This window comes from Salmo trutta, chromosome 9 (genome assembly GCF_901001165.1).
Source record: "Salmo trutta chromosome 9, fSalTru1.1, whole genome shotgun sequence".
NCBI classification, from domain to species: domain Eukaryota; kingdom Metazoa; phylum Chordata; class Actinopteri; order Salmoniformes; family Salmonidae; genus Salmo; species Salmo trutta.
In genome coordinates this window covers 27,374,546-27,388,737 of record NC_042965.1, presented here as the reverse complement: position 1 = coordinate 27,388,737, position 14,192 = coordinate 27,374,546, and the positions used below count along the sequence as shown (strand labels likewise).

The 14,192-nt window shown below is 47.3% G+C and overlaps 1 protein-coding gene across 1 annotated transcript in view; it reads right to left on the bottom strand.

The window, feature by feature from the left end:
• Positions 1 to 14,192, bottom strand: part of LOC115200339 (probable palmitoyltransferase ZDHHC8) — a 106,239-nt gene that overhangs the window by 9,339 nt on the left and 82,708 nt on the right. The window contains exons 3-8 of the mRNA XM_029763320.1: positions 12,044 to 12,201; positions 11,122 to 11,294; positions 10,685 to 10,787; positions 10,388 to 10,479; positions 9,339 to 9,474; positions 8,965 to 9,082 (exon numbers count right to left, since the gene is read on the bottom strand). Of these exons, the coding sequence (XP_029619180.1) occupies positions 8,965 to 9,082; positions 9,339 to 9,474; positions 10,388 to 10,479; positions 10,685 to 10,787; positions 11,122 to 11,294; positions 12,044 to 12,201 (780 nt within the window). The remainder of the gene's footprint in view (positions 1 to 8,964; positions 9,083 to 9,338; positions 9,475 to 10,387; positions 10,480 to 10,684; positions 10,788 to 11,121; positions 11,295 to 12,043; positions 12,202 to 14,192) is intronic.

Below are 14,192 nucleotides of genomic sequence, written 5' to 3'. Positions count from 1 at the left end.
GTATGGCACAGTGCTATATTAACCAGACCATCCCCTGGCACAGTGCTATATTAACCAGACCATCCCCTGGCATGACACAGTGCTATATTAACCAGACCATCCCCTGGCATGGCACAGTGCTATATTAACCAAACCATCCCCTGGCATGGCACAGTGCTGTATTAACCACACCATCCCCTGGCATGACACAGTGCTATATTAACCAGACCATCCCCTGTCATGGCACAGTGCTATATTAACCAGACCATCCCCTGGCACAGTGCTATATTAACCAGACCATCCCCTGGCATGGCACAGTGCTATATTAACCAGACCATCCCCTGGCACAGTGCTATATTAACCAGACCATCCCCTGGCATGGCACAGTGCTATATTAACCAGACCATCCCCTGGCATGGCACAGTGCTATATTAACCAGACCATCCCCTGGCATGGCACAGTGCTATATTAACCAGACCATCCCCTGGCATGGCACTGTGCTATATTAACCAAACCATCCCCTGGCATGGCACAGTGCTATATTAACCAGACCATCCCCTGGCATGGCACAGTGCTATATTAACCAGACCATCCCCTGGTATGGCACAGTGCTATATTAACCAGACCATCCCCTGGCATGGCACAGTGCTATATTAACCAGACCATCCCCTGGCATGGCACAGTGCTATATTAACCAGACCATCCCCTGGCACAGTGCTATATTAACCAGACCATCCCCTGGCATGGCACAGTGCTATATTAACCAAACCATCCCCTGGCATGGCACAGTGCTATATTAACCAGACCATCCCCTGGCACAGTGCTATATTAACCAGACCATCCCCTGGCATGGCACAGTGCTATATTAACCAGACCATCCCCTGGCACAGTGCTATATTAACCAGACCATCCCCTGGCATGGCACAGTGCTATATTAACCAGACCATCCCCTGGCATGGCACAGTGCTATATTAACCAGACCATCCCCTGGCATGGCACAGTGCTATATTAACCAGACCATCCCCTGGCATGGCACTGTGCTATATTAACCAAACCATCCCCTGGCATGGCACAGTGCTATATTAACCAGACCATCCCCTGGCATGGCACAGTGCTATATTAACCAGACCATCCCCTGGTATGGCACAGTGCTATATTAACCAGACCATCCCCTGGCATGGCACAGTGCTATATTAACCAGACCATCCCCTGGCATGGCACAGTGCTATATTAACCAGACCATCCCCTGGCACAGTGCTATATTAACCAGACCACCCACTGGCACGGCACAGTGCTATATTAACCAGACCATCCCCTGGCACAGTGCTATATTAACCAGACCATCCCCTGGCACAGTGCTATATTAACCAGACCATCCCCTGGCACAGTGCTATATTAACCAGACCATCCCCTGGCACAGTGCTATATTAACCAGACCATCCCCTGGCATGGCACAGTGCTATATTAACCAGACCCTGGCATGGCACAGTGCTATATTAACCAGACCACCCACTGGCACAGTGCTATATTAACCAGACCACCCACTGGCACAGTGCTATATTAACCAGACCACCCACTGGCACAGTGCTATATTAACCAGACCACCCACTGGCACAGTGCTATATTAACCAGACCATCCCCTGGCACAGTGCTATATTAACCAGACCATCCCCTGGCATGGCACAGTGCTATATTAACCAGACCCTGGCATGGCACAGTGCTATATTAACCAGACCATCCCCTGGCATGGCACAGTGCTATATTAACCAGACCATCCCCTGGCATGGCACAGTGCTATATTAACCAGACCATCCCCTGGCATGGCACAGTGCTATATTAACCAGACCACCCACTGGCATGGCACAGTGCTATATTAACCAGACCACCCACTGGCATGGCACAGTGCTATATTAACCAGACCACCCACTGGCATGGCACAGTGCTATATTAACCAGACCACCCACTGGCATGGCACAGTGCTATATTAACCAGACCATCCCCTGGCATGGCACAGTGCTATATTAACCAGACCATCCCCTGGCATGGCACAGTGCTATATTAACCAGACCACCCACTGGCATGGCACAGTGCTATATTAACCAGACCACCCACTGGCATGGCACAGTGCTATATTAACCAGACCATCCCCTGGCATGGCACAGTGCTATATTAACCAGACCATCCCCTGGCATGGCACAGTGCTATATTAACCAGACCATCCCCTGGCATGGCACAGTGCTATATTAACCAGACCATCCCCTGGCATGGCACAGTGCTATATTAACCAGACCACCCACTGGCATGGCACAGTGCTATATTAACCAGACCCTGGCATGGCACAGTGCTATATTAACCAGACCATCCCCTGGCATGGCACAGTGCTATATTAACCAGACCATCCCCTGGCATGGCACAGTGCTATATTAACCAGACCATCCCCTGGTATGACACAGTGCTATATTAACCAGACCATCCCCTGGTATGACACAGTGCTATATTAACCAGACCATCCCCTGGTATGACACAGTGCTATATTAACAAGACCATCCCCTGGCATGGCACCGTACTATATTAACCAGACCATCCCCTGGCATGGCACAGTGCTATATTAACCAGACCATCCCCTGGCATGGCACTGTGCTATATTAACCAAACCATCCCCTGGCATGGCACAGTGCTATATTAACCAGACCATCCCCTGGCATGACACAGTGCTATATTAACCAGACCATCCCTTGGCATGGCACAGTGCTATATTAACCAGACCATCCCCTGGCATGGCACAGTGCTATATTAACCAAACCATCCCCTGGCATGGCACAGTGCTATATTAACCAGACCATCCCCTGGCATGGCACAGTGCTATATTAACCAAACCATCCCCTGGTATGGCACAGTGCTATATTAACCAGACCATCCTCTGGCATCACACAGTGCTTTATTAACCAGACCATCCCCTGGCATGGCACAGTGCTATATTAACCAGACCATCCCCTGGCATGGCACAGTGCTATATTAACCAGACCATCCCCTGGCATGGCACAGTGCTATATTAACCAGACCATCCCCTGGCATGGCACAGTGCTATATTAACCAGACCATCCCCTGGCATGGCACAGTGCTATATTAACCAGACCATCCCCTGGCATGGCACAGTGCTATATTAGCACACTACCCCTCTGTTAAGAGAGGTGGTGTAAACGAGAGGTGTAAACTCAGGATACTAGACAACGAGGACTCTGAGTCAGCTAATATAAATCTCTATAAGTCTGGAACAGTAATGGTACAGGGCAACCCCAAACAGTTTCAGCTGGACTTTCACCTAATCAAAGAATCAGGAGAAGCTCTCCCTTGAGAAAGATACCCCGAGCAGGTCAGACCAGACCTCTTCATTATACAACCCCACAGACGAGCAACCCCAAGCGGAAAGTCAACCTCCCAGCACAGAGTACTACCCCCCATTGAAATGAAGGATACATTTACCCAGCTGGAGGTAAGGCAGGTGGAGCTGGAACAGCCTGTGATTACACTCCAGTCAGCACAGACCCAGACAACAGTCCAGCACAACAACACCCCCTTAACCAGACCCGGAGTGCTGGAGGTGGAGAGAGACATATCTGCACTCTGGACTGTGGTGAGACAACTTCAACAATATAAAAAGAAAGAGCAGGAGAAGAACAGAGCACTAGAGGAGAGGATCAAGCTGCTGGAGGAGAGGGTGAGGGTATGTCGTGTGACAGAGAACAACCCACTAAAGAGGTGGCCACCCCCTCAAAGAAGCCAGCAGGACAGCCCACGACAAAAATCTGGACACCACAGCAGAACAGTCCACCTCAGACCCTGGCCATAGTGTCGACATCAGGCAGAACAGTCCACCCCAGACCCTGACCATATCAGGCAGAACAGTCCACCCCAGACCCTGGCCATAGTGTCGACATCAGGCAGAACAGTCCACCCCAGACCCTGGCCATAGTGTCGACATCAGGCAGAACAGTCCACCCCAGACCCTGTCCATAGTGTCGACATCAGGCAGAACAGTCCACCCCAGACCCTGTCCATAGTGTCGACATCAGGCAGAACAGTCCACCCCAGACCCTGGCCATAGTGTCGACATCAGGCAGAACAGTCCACTCCAGACCCTGTCCATAGTGTCGACATCAGGCAGAACAGTCCACCCCAGACCCTGGCCATAGTGTCGACATCAGGCAGAACAGTCCACCCCAGACCCTGTCCATAGTGTCGACATCAGGCAGAACAGTCCACCCCAGACCCTATCCATAGTGTCGACATCAGGCAGAACAGTCCACCCCAGACCCTGACCATATCAGGCAGAACAGTCCACCCCAGACCCTGGCCATAGTGTCGACATCAGGCAGAACAGTCCACACCAGACCCTGACCATAGTGTTGACATCAGGCAGAACAGTCCACCCCAGACCCTGACCATAGTGTCGACATCAGGCAGAACAGTCCACCCCAGACCCTGACCATATCAGGCAGAACAGTCCACCCCAGACCCTGGCCATAGTGTCGACATCAGGCAGAACAGTCCACACCAAACCCTGGCCATATCAGGCAGAACAGTCCACCCCAGACCCTGACCATATCAGGCAGAACAGTCCACCCCAGACCCTGACCATAGTGTTGACATCAGGCAGAACAGTCCACCCCAGACCCTGACCATAGTGTCGACATCAGGCAGAACAGTCCACCCCAGACCCTGACCATATCAGGCAGAACAGTCCACCCCAGACCCTGGCCATAGTGTCGACATCAGGCAGAACAGTCCACACCAGACCCTGGCCATAGTGTCGACATCAGGCAGAACAGTCCACCCCAGACCCTGACCATAGTGTCGACATCAGGCAGAACAGTCCACCCCAGACCCTGACCATAGTGTCGACATCAGGCAGAACAGTCCACACCAAACCCTGGCCATATCAGGCAGAACAGTCCACCCCAGACCCTGACCATATCAGGCAGAACAGTCCACCCCAGACCCTGACCATAGTGTTGACATCAGGCAGAACAGTCCACCCCAGACCCTGACCATAGTGTCGACATCAGGCAGAACAGTCCACCCCAGACCCTGACCATATCAGGCAGAACAGTCCACCCCAGACCCTGGCCATAGTGTCGACATCAGGCAGAACAGTCCACACCAGACCCTGGCCATAGTGTCGACATCAGGCAGAACAGTCCACCCCAGACCCTGACCATAGTGTCGACATCAGGCAGAACAGTCCACCCCAGACCCTGACCATAGTGTCGACATCAGGCAGAACAGACAAATGAAGAACCCCAAGCCCAGGGGATCTCACCCCCTCTGAGCACCCACTCTGTCAGCCACCCTGATAGCCCTCCTGACAACCCCCCCCCCCCCCCACACCCACTGAGGACATACACAAGGCACAGATTGTACTCCTTATGGACTCAAATGGGAAATATATACAAGAAAAAAATACACTGTGTTTGGGAAAAAGTACCTAAACTCTGGTGTCCAAACACCCAGCGCACCCTAGACCTTCTGTCTGAGGACCAACTAGGTTCACCTAGCCACATAATAATACACACAGGCACCAACGACCTTAGAGCCCAGCAGGAAAGGGTGGCCACAACACTGAAGGGAGTGATTGAAAAAGCTTCTTCTACTTTCCACAACGCACAAGTGTTTATCTCCACCCTGCTACCACGAAAAGACTTCCACCCTGCTACCATACAGCGGGTAAACGCAAGTATTTCCCATGACTGTGCCTCAAAACCAAATGTTTTCCTGGCCCACCACTCCACCCTGTACTTGAACAGCCTCTATGACCAGGTCCACCTATACAAGGCAGCAGTGCCCACCTTTGCCCGGACTCTAAAGGACAGCGCTCTTAAACGCAGCCCCAACACTTCACACAGAAGCAACAGATCAATAGACACCCCGCCCAGACCAGCGAGACACTCTCCCAGACCTGCGGGACCCCCCCCCACCCCGGACCTACACATAGAGGACCCACGCCGAGAGGACCTACATCCAGACCACAACACCACCAGCCACATACACACCACCCCAACCAATCAGCACCCCCCCAAGTCAACCATGCCCACACACAATTTAGGCCCCCTTAGATCAGACCTATGCCCCTCCTGCCCGCCCCATGCACCCCACCCCTGCAAAGAGGGCCTCAACATGGAAGTCACACATATGCCCAGGCCGTGAGTGGGCAAACAGGCCCAACCCCCACTCTTACACTAGCCCAAGCCAATGGCATGTACCAGATGCTCAGCAGGCTCTGCTCACACTTACTGGTCTGAGGCCAAACCACATGACCAACAACATTGAACACTTTATGGAACCCAAAGCCTTCACTATCTCATCCTGGAATATCCGAGGCCTGAGGTCATCTGCCTTTGGCCTAAAGAGCAGGAAACTGGACTTCATTAAATAAATCGGAAATACAGACATTGTTATCCTTCAAGAAACCTGGTATAGAGGAGATGGACCCACTGGTTGCCCTCTAGGTTACAGAGAGCTGGTAGTCACATCCACTAAACTACCAGGTGTGAAACAGGGAAGGGACTCAGGGGGTATGCTAATTTGGTAGAGCAGACCTAACTCACTCCATTAAATTAATCAAAACAGGAACATTTTACATTTCGTTAGAAATTCAAAAGGAGATGATCTTAAAAGAGAAAAATGTCCTCCTGTGTGCTACTTATATCCCCCCACTAGAATCCCCATACTTTAATGAAGACAGCTTCTCCATCCTGGAGGGGGAAATCAACCATTTCAGGCCCAGGGACATGTACTAGTCTGTGGAGACCTAAATGCCAGAACTGGACAAGAACCTGACACCCTCAGCACTCAGGGGGACAAACAGTTACCTGGAGGTGACAGCATTCCCTCCCCCATATGCCCTCCTAGCCACAACTATGACAACATAACCAACAAATACGGGTCACAACTCCTGCAGCTCTGTCGCACGCTGGGTATGTACATAGTCAATGGTACAGTAGGCTTCAAGGGGACTCCTATGGTATGTACACCTATAGCTCATCTCTATGGCAGTAGTACTGTAGACTATTTTATCACTGACCTCAACCCAGAGTCTCTCAGAGCGTTCACAGTCAGCCCACTGACACCCCTGTCAGACCACAGCAAAATTACAGTCTACTTGAACAGAGCAATACTCAATCATGAGGCATCAAAGCCAAAGGAACTGAGTAATATTAAGAAATGCTGTAGATGGGAGGAATGTAGTTTGGAAACCTACCCCCAAAAAATTAGGCAACACATTCAATCCCTTTTAGACAACTATCTTGATAAAACGTTCCACTGTAATAGTGAAGGTGTAAACTTGGCAGTAGAAAATCTTAACAGTATATTTGACCTCTCAGCTTCCCTATCAAATCTAAAAATCTCAAATAGAAAACCAAAGAAAATGAACAACAATGACAAAATCTAAGAAAGAAATTGAGAAACGTGTCCAACCAAAAACATAGAGACCTGGAAAACCTAAGTCCACGCCTTCACTATGGTGAATCACTAAAACAATACAGAAATACACTACGGAAAAAGAAGGAACAGCACATCAGAAATCAGCTCAATGTTATTGAAGAATCCATAGACTCTAACCACTTCTGGGAAAATTGCAAAACACTAAACAAACAACAACACAAAGAATTATCTATCCAAAATGGAGATGTATGGGTAAACCACTTCTCCAATCTTTTTGGCTCTATAACAAAGAACAAACAGCAAAAACAAATACATGATCAAATACAAATCTTAGAACAAAGAACAAACAGCAAAAACAAATACATTATCAAATACAAATCTTAGAATCAACTAATAAAGACTACCAGAACCCACTGGATTCTCCAATTACCTTGAATGAGCTACAGGACAAAATAAAAACCATCCAACCCAAAAAGGCATGTGGTGTTGATGGTATCCTCAATGAAATGATCAAATATACAGACAACAAATTCCAATTGGCTATACTAAAACTCTTTAACATCATCCTTAGCTCTGGCATCTTCCCCAATATTTGGAACCAAGGACTGATCACCCCAATCCACAAAAATGGAGACAAATTTGACCCCAATAACTACCGTAGGATATGCATCAACAGCAACCTTGGGAAAATCCTCTGCATTATCATTAACAACAGACTTGTACATTTCCTAAGTGAAAACAATGTACTGAGCAAATGTCAAATTGGCTTTTTACCAAATTACCGTATGACAGACCACGTATTCACAAAATAGAATGCTATTTGGCCCTAAACAGAGAGTATACAGCGGCAGAATACCTGACCACTGTGACTGACCCAAACTTAAGGAAAGCTTTGACTATGTACAGACTCAGTGAGCATAGCCTTGCTATTGAGAAAGGTCGCCATAGCCCGTCTTCTCGAGAGCCAGGTCTGCCTATGTGCACACTGCCCACAAAATGAGGTGGAAACTGAGCTGCACTTCCTAACCTCCTGCCCAATGTATGACCATATTAGAGACACATATTTCCCTCAGATTACACAGATCCACGAAATATTCAAAAACAAACCCAATTTTGATAAACTCCCATATCTACTGGGTGAAATACCACAGTGTGCCATCACAGCAGCAAGATTTGTGACCTGTTGCCACAACAAAAGGTCAACCAGTGAAGAACAGACACCATTGTAAATATAACCCATATTTATGCTTATTATTTTCCCTTTTGTACTTTAACCATTTGTACATCGTTACAACACTGTATATATACATAATATGACATTTGTAATGTCTTTATTCTTTTGGAACTTCTGTGAGTGTAATGTTTACTGTTCATTTTTATTGTTTATTTCACTTTTGTATACTACCTACCTCACCTGCTTTGGCAATGTTAACATATGTTTCCCATGCCAATAAAGCCCCTTGAATTGAATTGAGAGAGAGAGAAGGGAGTGGAGAGAGAGAGGAGGAACGCAATGACTTTGCATAGATTGCCCATTATTACCTTCGCTGGACGTCAGCTGGCTCTTCAGCTGGTTGTAACGGTCTGCTTTGGGAGGTAGAGGAGGCTGGGTGTCTAGGCCTTTGTCATCCACGGCCAGGCCATCCAGACTGATCTTGGACTGGACAGGGGAGATGACGAGGGGTTAAAAGTGGTCTTAAAAGGAACAGCAGGTGGAGGAACAGAACCAGGGATAGGCCAAGGGATATGACTGGGGGACAGGGTTAGGTAAAGGGACTGGCTGGGAATAGTACAGTTGAAGAGGACTAGAAAGATGGCTAGGTGAAATATAGATAACAGGACTGGGAATAAAACCAGGAATAGGACATGGAACTAGAAATATGACTGTTGTATCTACTGAATGTACTGAAGCTTACTTTAGACTGGAGGACACTGGTGTGGATCCCGTTGTTGCTGACCTTGATGCTAATCTGTCTGTCAGAGAGGTCTGGTCTGATGAAGGGGGGCTGGATAGAGACAGGGGGCTTCTTCCTGGGGTCTACACCATTGTACCTGTATAGAGGAGAGGAGAGACGACTCATCGTATGAGAGTTAGTCCCAGATCTGTTTGTACTGTCTTGCCAACTCCTGTGTTATTGTCAGGTGACAATGACATAGGATTTGGCAAGACTGGTTCCTCCACCTGCTATATGGGAGTATGGGGCAAATTCAATGGTGGATGATGACTATAATAAAACCGTTTCAGTCCCCACCTGGGTATTGTCTATGTATACTGTTAATTTTAGCAGTGTAATATCTCCCAAAAGCTCTCTTTAAATCAGGCTCTGGGGTCTGGCTGCTGAATGTGTGTTTGTGCTGTGCTTGATTTCCCCTTAACTGTTGTGTGATTCAGTTCTCCCAGCCATCTGCCTTCCTCTGGGGGTATAGGTGGCTTCCTTCAGGCAGAACACACCCACCCACCCACCCACCCACTCACTCACCCACCCACCTACTTGGACATTGCTGCAGTTCTATCTCAGCAGTCTACTCAGAATGACTACAGCAGAACAGGTACCATGGCAACCCCCTCAGTCTTGGTTACCGCTGAGCTTTTTTAAAAACATTTATATTTTTCTCCCCAATTTCATGATTACGATCTTGTCTCATTGCTGCAACTCCCTAACAGGCTCGGGAGAGGTGAAGGTCTAGTCATGTGTCCTCCTGCTCGCTTAACCCGGAAGCCAGATGCACCAATGTGTCGGAGGAAACACCGTTCAACTGACGACCGGGAGTCAGACTGCAGGCACCCGGCCTGCAACAAGGAGTCGCTAGAGCGCAATGAGCCAAGTAAAGCCCCCCCGGCCAAACCATCCCCTAACCCGGACGACGCTGGGCCAATTGTGACCGCTGACTTTTTATTGCCCGTCTATCCGGCTCCCACCACACACACCCCCTGACCTACAGTTGGAAACCATGTCCTCCTTACCTGGGCGCCAGAGGAGCACACAGGACATACTTGATGTTGCCACAGCAACCCCGCGTGAAGGGATTTACTCCTCCACGGAACTTGCCCGTCACCTGAGGAACAGAAGGCTTTGTTAGAATGGGGGAAGACGCAAGGCCTGAACACACACACAGCTAGAACTAGCTAGCAGATTTGAGTTGGCAAGTGAAGCTGCAATGCTGATATTGTGTCCTGTGTGATACATGATAGAACGTACTGTATGTTTGTGAGTGTGTGTGTGTGTCTGGTTAAGCCGCTCTTAGCTGGGCCCCTTCTCACCTGTTCGTTAGTGGTGCGACCTCTGGCGACAAGGACCATATGGAAGCCTGTCAGGCCCATGACTGGAATGAAGAAGAGCCCTGCTATACACATCACCACTAGACTTGATATACGTAGTAAAGGAGAGCGCAACGTTGTTAGGAGCCATTTTTGCAGCTGCAAACCAACCAGCGCTGCCACCAACAACGTTATGGCTGCCACGGAGCCATTCAGACAACTATTTTATTTTCTCTATACAGCAATCAAACATTATCACAATCCACCCGCAAGGATGTGATTGTCAACCCATAGAAAATGAGCGGGGTCCATTCTGGTGGTCCATTTTAATGCTCAGACACACTTTTCCCCAGGGCCTTCAGAACAGAACACAAAAGGCCCTAGTTTTGATACAATAGAAGGTGAAATGAGACCCGGCTGGCGTCAGTGTGGAAGGATACGTGACGGTGGTGTGCAGCGTGCCCAGCTGCTCCATGTGGTGCAGCACGAACAGCAGGCCGAAGGAGAACACGCCCACCATGTGGATGCTTAGCGACAGCAGGAACAGGAAGAAGTAACGGTAGTTCCTGCGTCCGATACAGTTGTTCACCCAGGGGCAGTGGTGGTCAAAGTCCTGAGGAGAGAGTGAGAGATGGGTGTTTAGGATGGTGGAGAGATACAGTTGTTCACCCAGGGGCAGTGGTGGTCAAAGTCCTGGGAAGGGACAGAGAGAGAGAGGGTGTTAGGAGATGGTCATCGGGTAGAGTGGAGATTAACAGGATCATACTACATGATAAAAGCTCTTCAGTGTATTCACACACTCCACAGAGATGTTTCAATCAAGTCCATCATCTCTAATTGCATATGTCAGATTTCTAGAGTTTTTAGAAACATCTACTGTACTTTAGCTGACTTTGTTTTTGATTGTGGTTGAGCGTCTACTGAAGAACACAGAACCAGCGTAAGTAGTTTGACTGAAATATAGGAGGCTGCCTCACAACCTTCAGTTCAAAGTCAGATTTCAACTCTTTCATGGAGAGATAGACTGTACATGAAAGAGCGGTAGGCACAGCCGCATCAGTAGGCTACTGGGAGAGCAACACAGCTGGAGAGTGGGGCTTCAAATGGGAAAAACAAAGTTATGAAACCAATCTTCTGTTTTACTGAATGTTGCTTGGATGTGGTGTAAAACATGATTGCAATCCAATAAGGAATAACATTGTTCACAGTATGTTGACAGGTCTTATCTGTGAACACATACCATCAGTCAACCGTAGAGGTCACACATAGAAACAAGGCTAACACCACATTGAAATGTCAACAGCTGACAAATGGACTAGAGTGTGGTGTCTGTCGGTCTGTGTCTGTCAGTGTCAGTCTTACCTCCACACAGTTGTCACACACACTGCAGTGAGAGCAGCGGGGCGGTCTGTAGAAGTGACAGGTGGCACACCATTTCATCCGGACCTGAATTCCTTTGATCTCTACATTCTTGTAGAGAGGTGCCCGGAAATCATCGTCCTTGTCCTCATCCTCATCCGCTGTCACAAGGGGAGAGATCACGTTAGCAGGCAAGTACACACACACAATCTAATTTATGATTCCATTTGACAAGGGCAACAGGAGGTAGACTTAAATTAAGCTAACTCCCATGGTTAGCTGTCTGTACAAATTTACATTTTATAAACAATATGCATTTTGTAGCCCACATCTTTGGCATCAAATCTAAATTAAATACACAGTTTACAGCAGGTATAAAGGTGCTAGCTCCCTCAACAATGCAGAACATGAATCAATAATAACAATGAAAAGAGTCAAGTGAAAAATAACAAGTAGAAGAAGTGATAGAAGAGGTAGTATGCATAGTAATAATGGACTGGATTTACAAATATAAAATGGGCAGTGGAATCAATAGTATATAATAGAACAGCAGTGTTGACTCTGTGTGTGTATATGCATGCATGCATGTATGTGTATATATGTATGTGTGTATATATATATATATATATATATATATATATATATATATATATATATATATATATATATATATATATATATATATATATATATATATATATATATATATATATATATATATATATATATGTATGTATGTATGTATGTATGTATGTATGTATGTATGTATGTATGTATGTATGTATATATATATATATATATATATATATATATATATATATATATATATATATATATATATATATATATATATATATATATATATATATACACACACAGTGAGGGAAAAAAGTATTTGATCCCCTGCTGATTTTGTACGTTTGCCCACTGACAAAGAAATTATCAGTCTATAATTTTAAAATGGTAGGTTTATTTGAACAGTGAGACAGAATAACAAAAAAATCCAGAAAAACGCATGTCAAAAATGTTATAAATTGATTTGCATTTTAATGAGGGAAATAAGTATTTGACCCCCTCTCAATCAGAAAGATTTCTGTCTCCCAGGTGTCTTTTATACAGGTAACGAGCTGAGATTAGGAGCACACTCTTAAAGGGAGTGCTCCTAATCTCAGTTTGTTACCTGTATAAAAGACACCTGTCCACAGAAGCAATCAATCAGATTCCAAACTCTCCAGCATGGCCAAGACCAAAGAGCTCTCCAAGGATGTCAGGGACAAGATTGTAGACCTACACAAGGCTGGAATGGGCTACAAGACCATCGCCAAGCAGCTTGGTGAGAAGGTGACAACAGTTGGTGCGATTATTCGCAAATGGAAGAAACACAAAATAACTGTCAATCTCCCTCGGCCTGGGGCTCCATGCAAGATCTCACCTCGTGGAGTTGCAATGATCATGAGAACGGTGAGGAATCAGCCCAGAACTACACGGGAGGATCTTGTCAATGATCTCAATGCAGCTGGGACCATAGTCACCAAGAAAACAATTGGTAACACACTACGCCGTGAAGGACTGAAATCCTGCAGCGCCCGCGAGGTCCCCCTGCTCAAGAAAGCACATATACATGCCCGCCTGAAGTTTACCAATAAACATCTGAATGATTCAGAGGACAGCTGGGTGAAAGTGTTGTGGTCAGATGAGACCAAAATGGAGCTCTTTGGCATCAACTCAACTCGCCGTGTTTGGAGGAGGAGGAATGCGGCCTATGACCCCAAGAACACCATCCCCACCGTCAAACATGGAGGTGGAAACATTATGCTTTGGGGGTGTTTTTCTGCTAAGGGGACAGGACAACTTCACCGCATCAAAGGGACGATGGACGGAGCCATGTACCGTCAAATCTTGGGTGAGAACCTCCTTCCCTCAGCCAGGGCATTGAAAATGGGTCGTGGATGGGTATTCCAGCATGACAATGACCCAAAACACACGGCCAAGGCAACAAAGGAGTGGCTCAAGAAGAAGCACATTAAGGTCCTGGAGTGGCCTAGCCAGTCTCCAGACCTTAATCCCATAGAAAATCTGTGGAGGGACCTGAAGGTTCGAGTTGCCAAACGTCAGCCTCGAAACCTTAATGACTTGGAGAAGATCTGCAAAG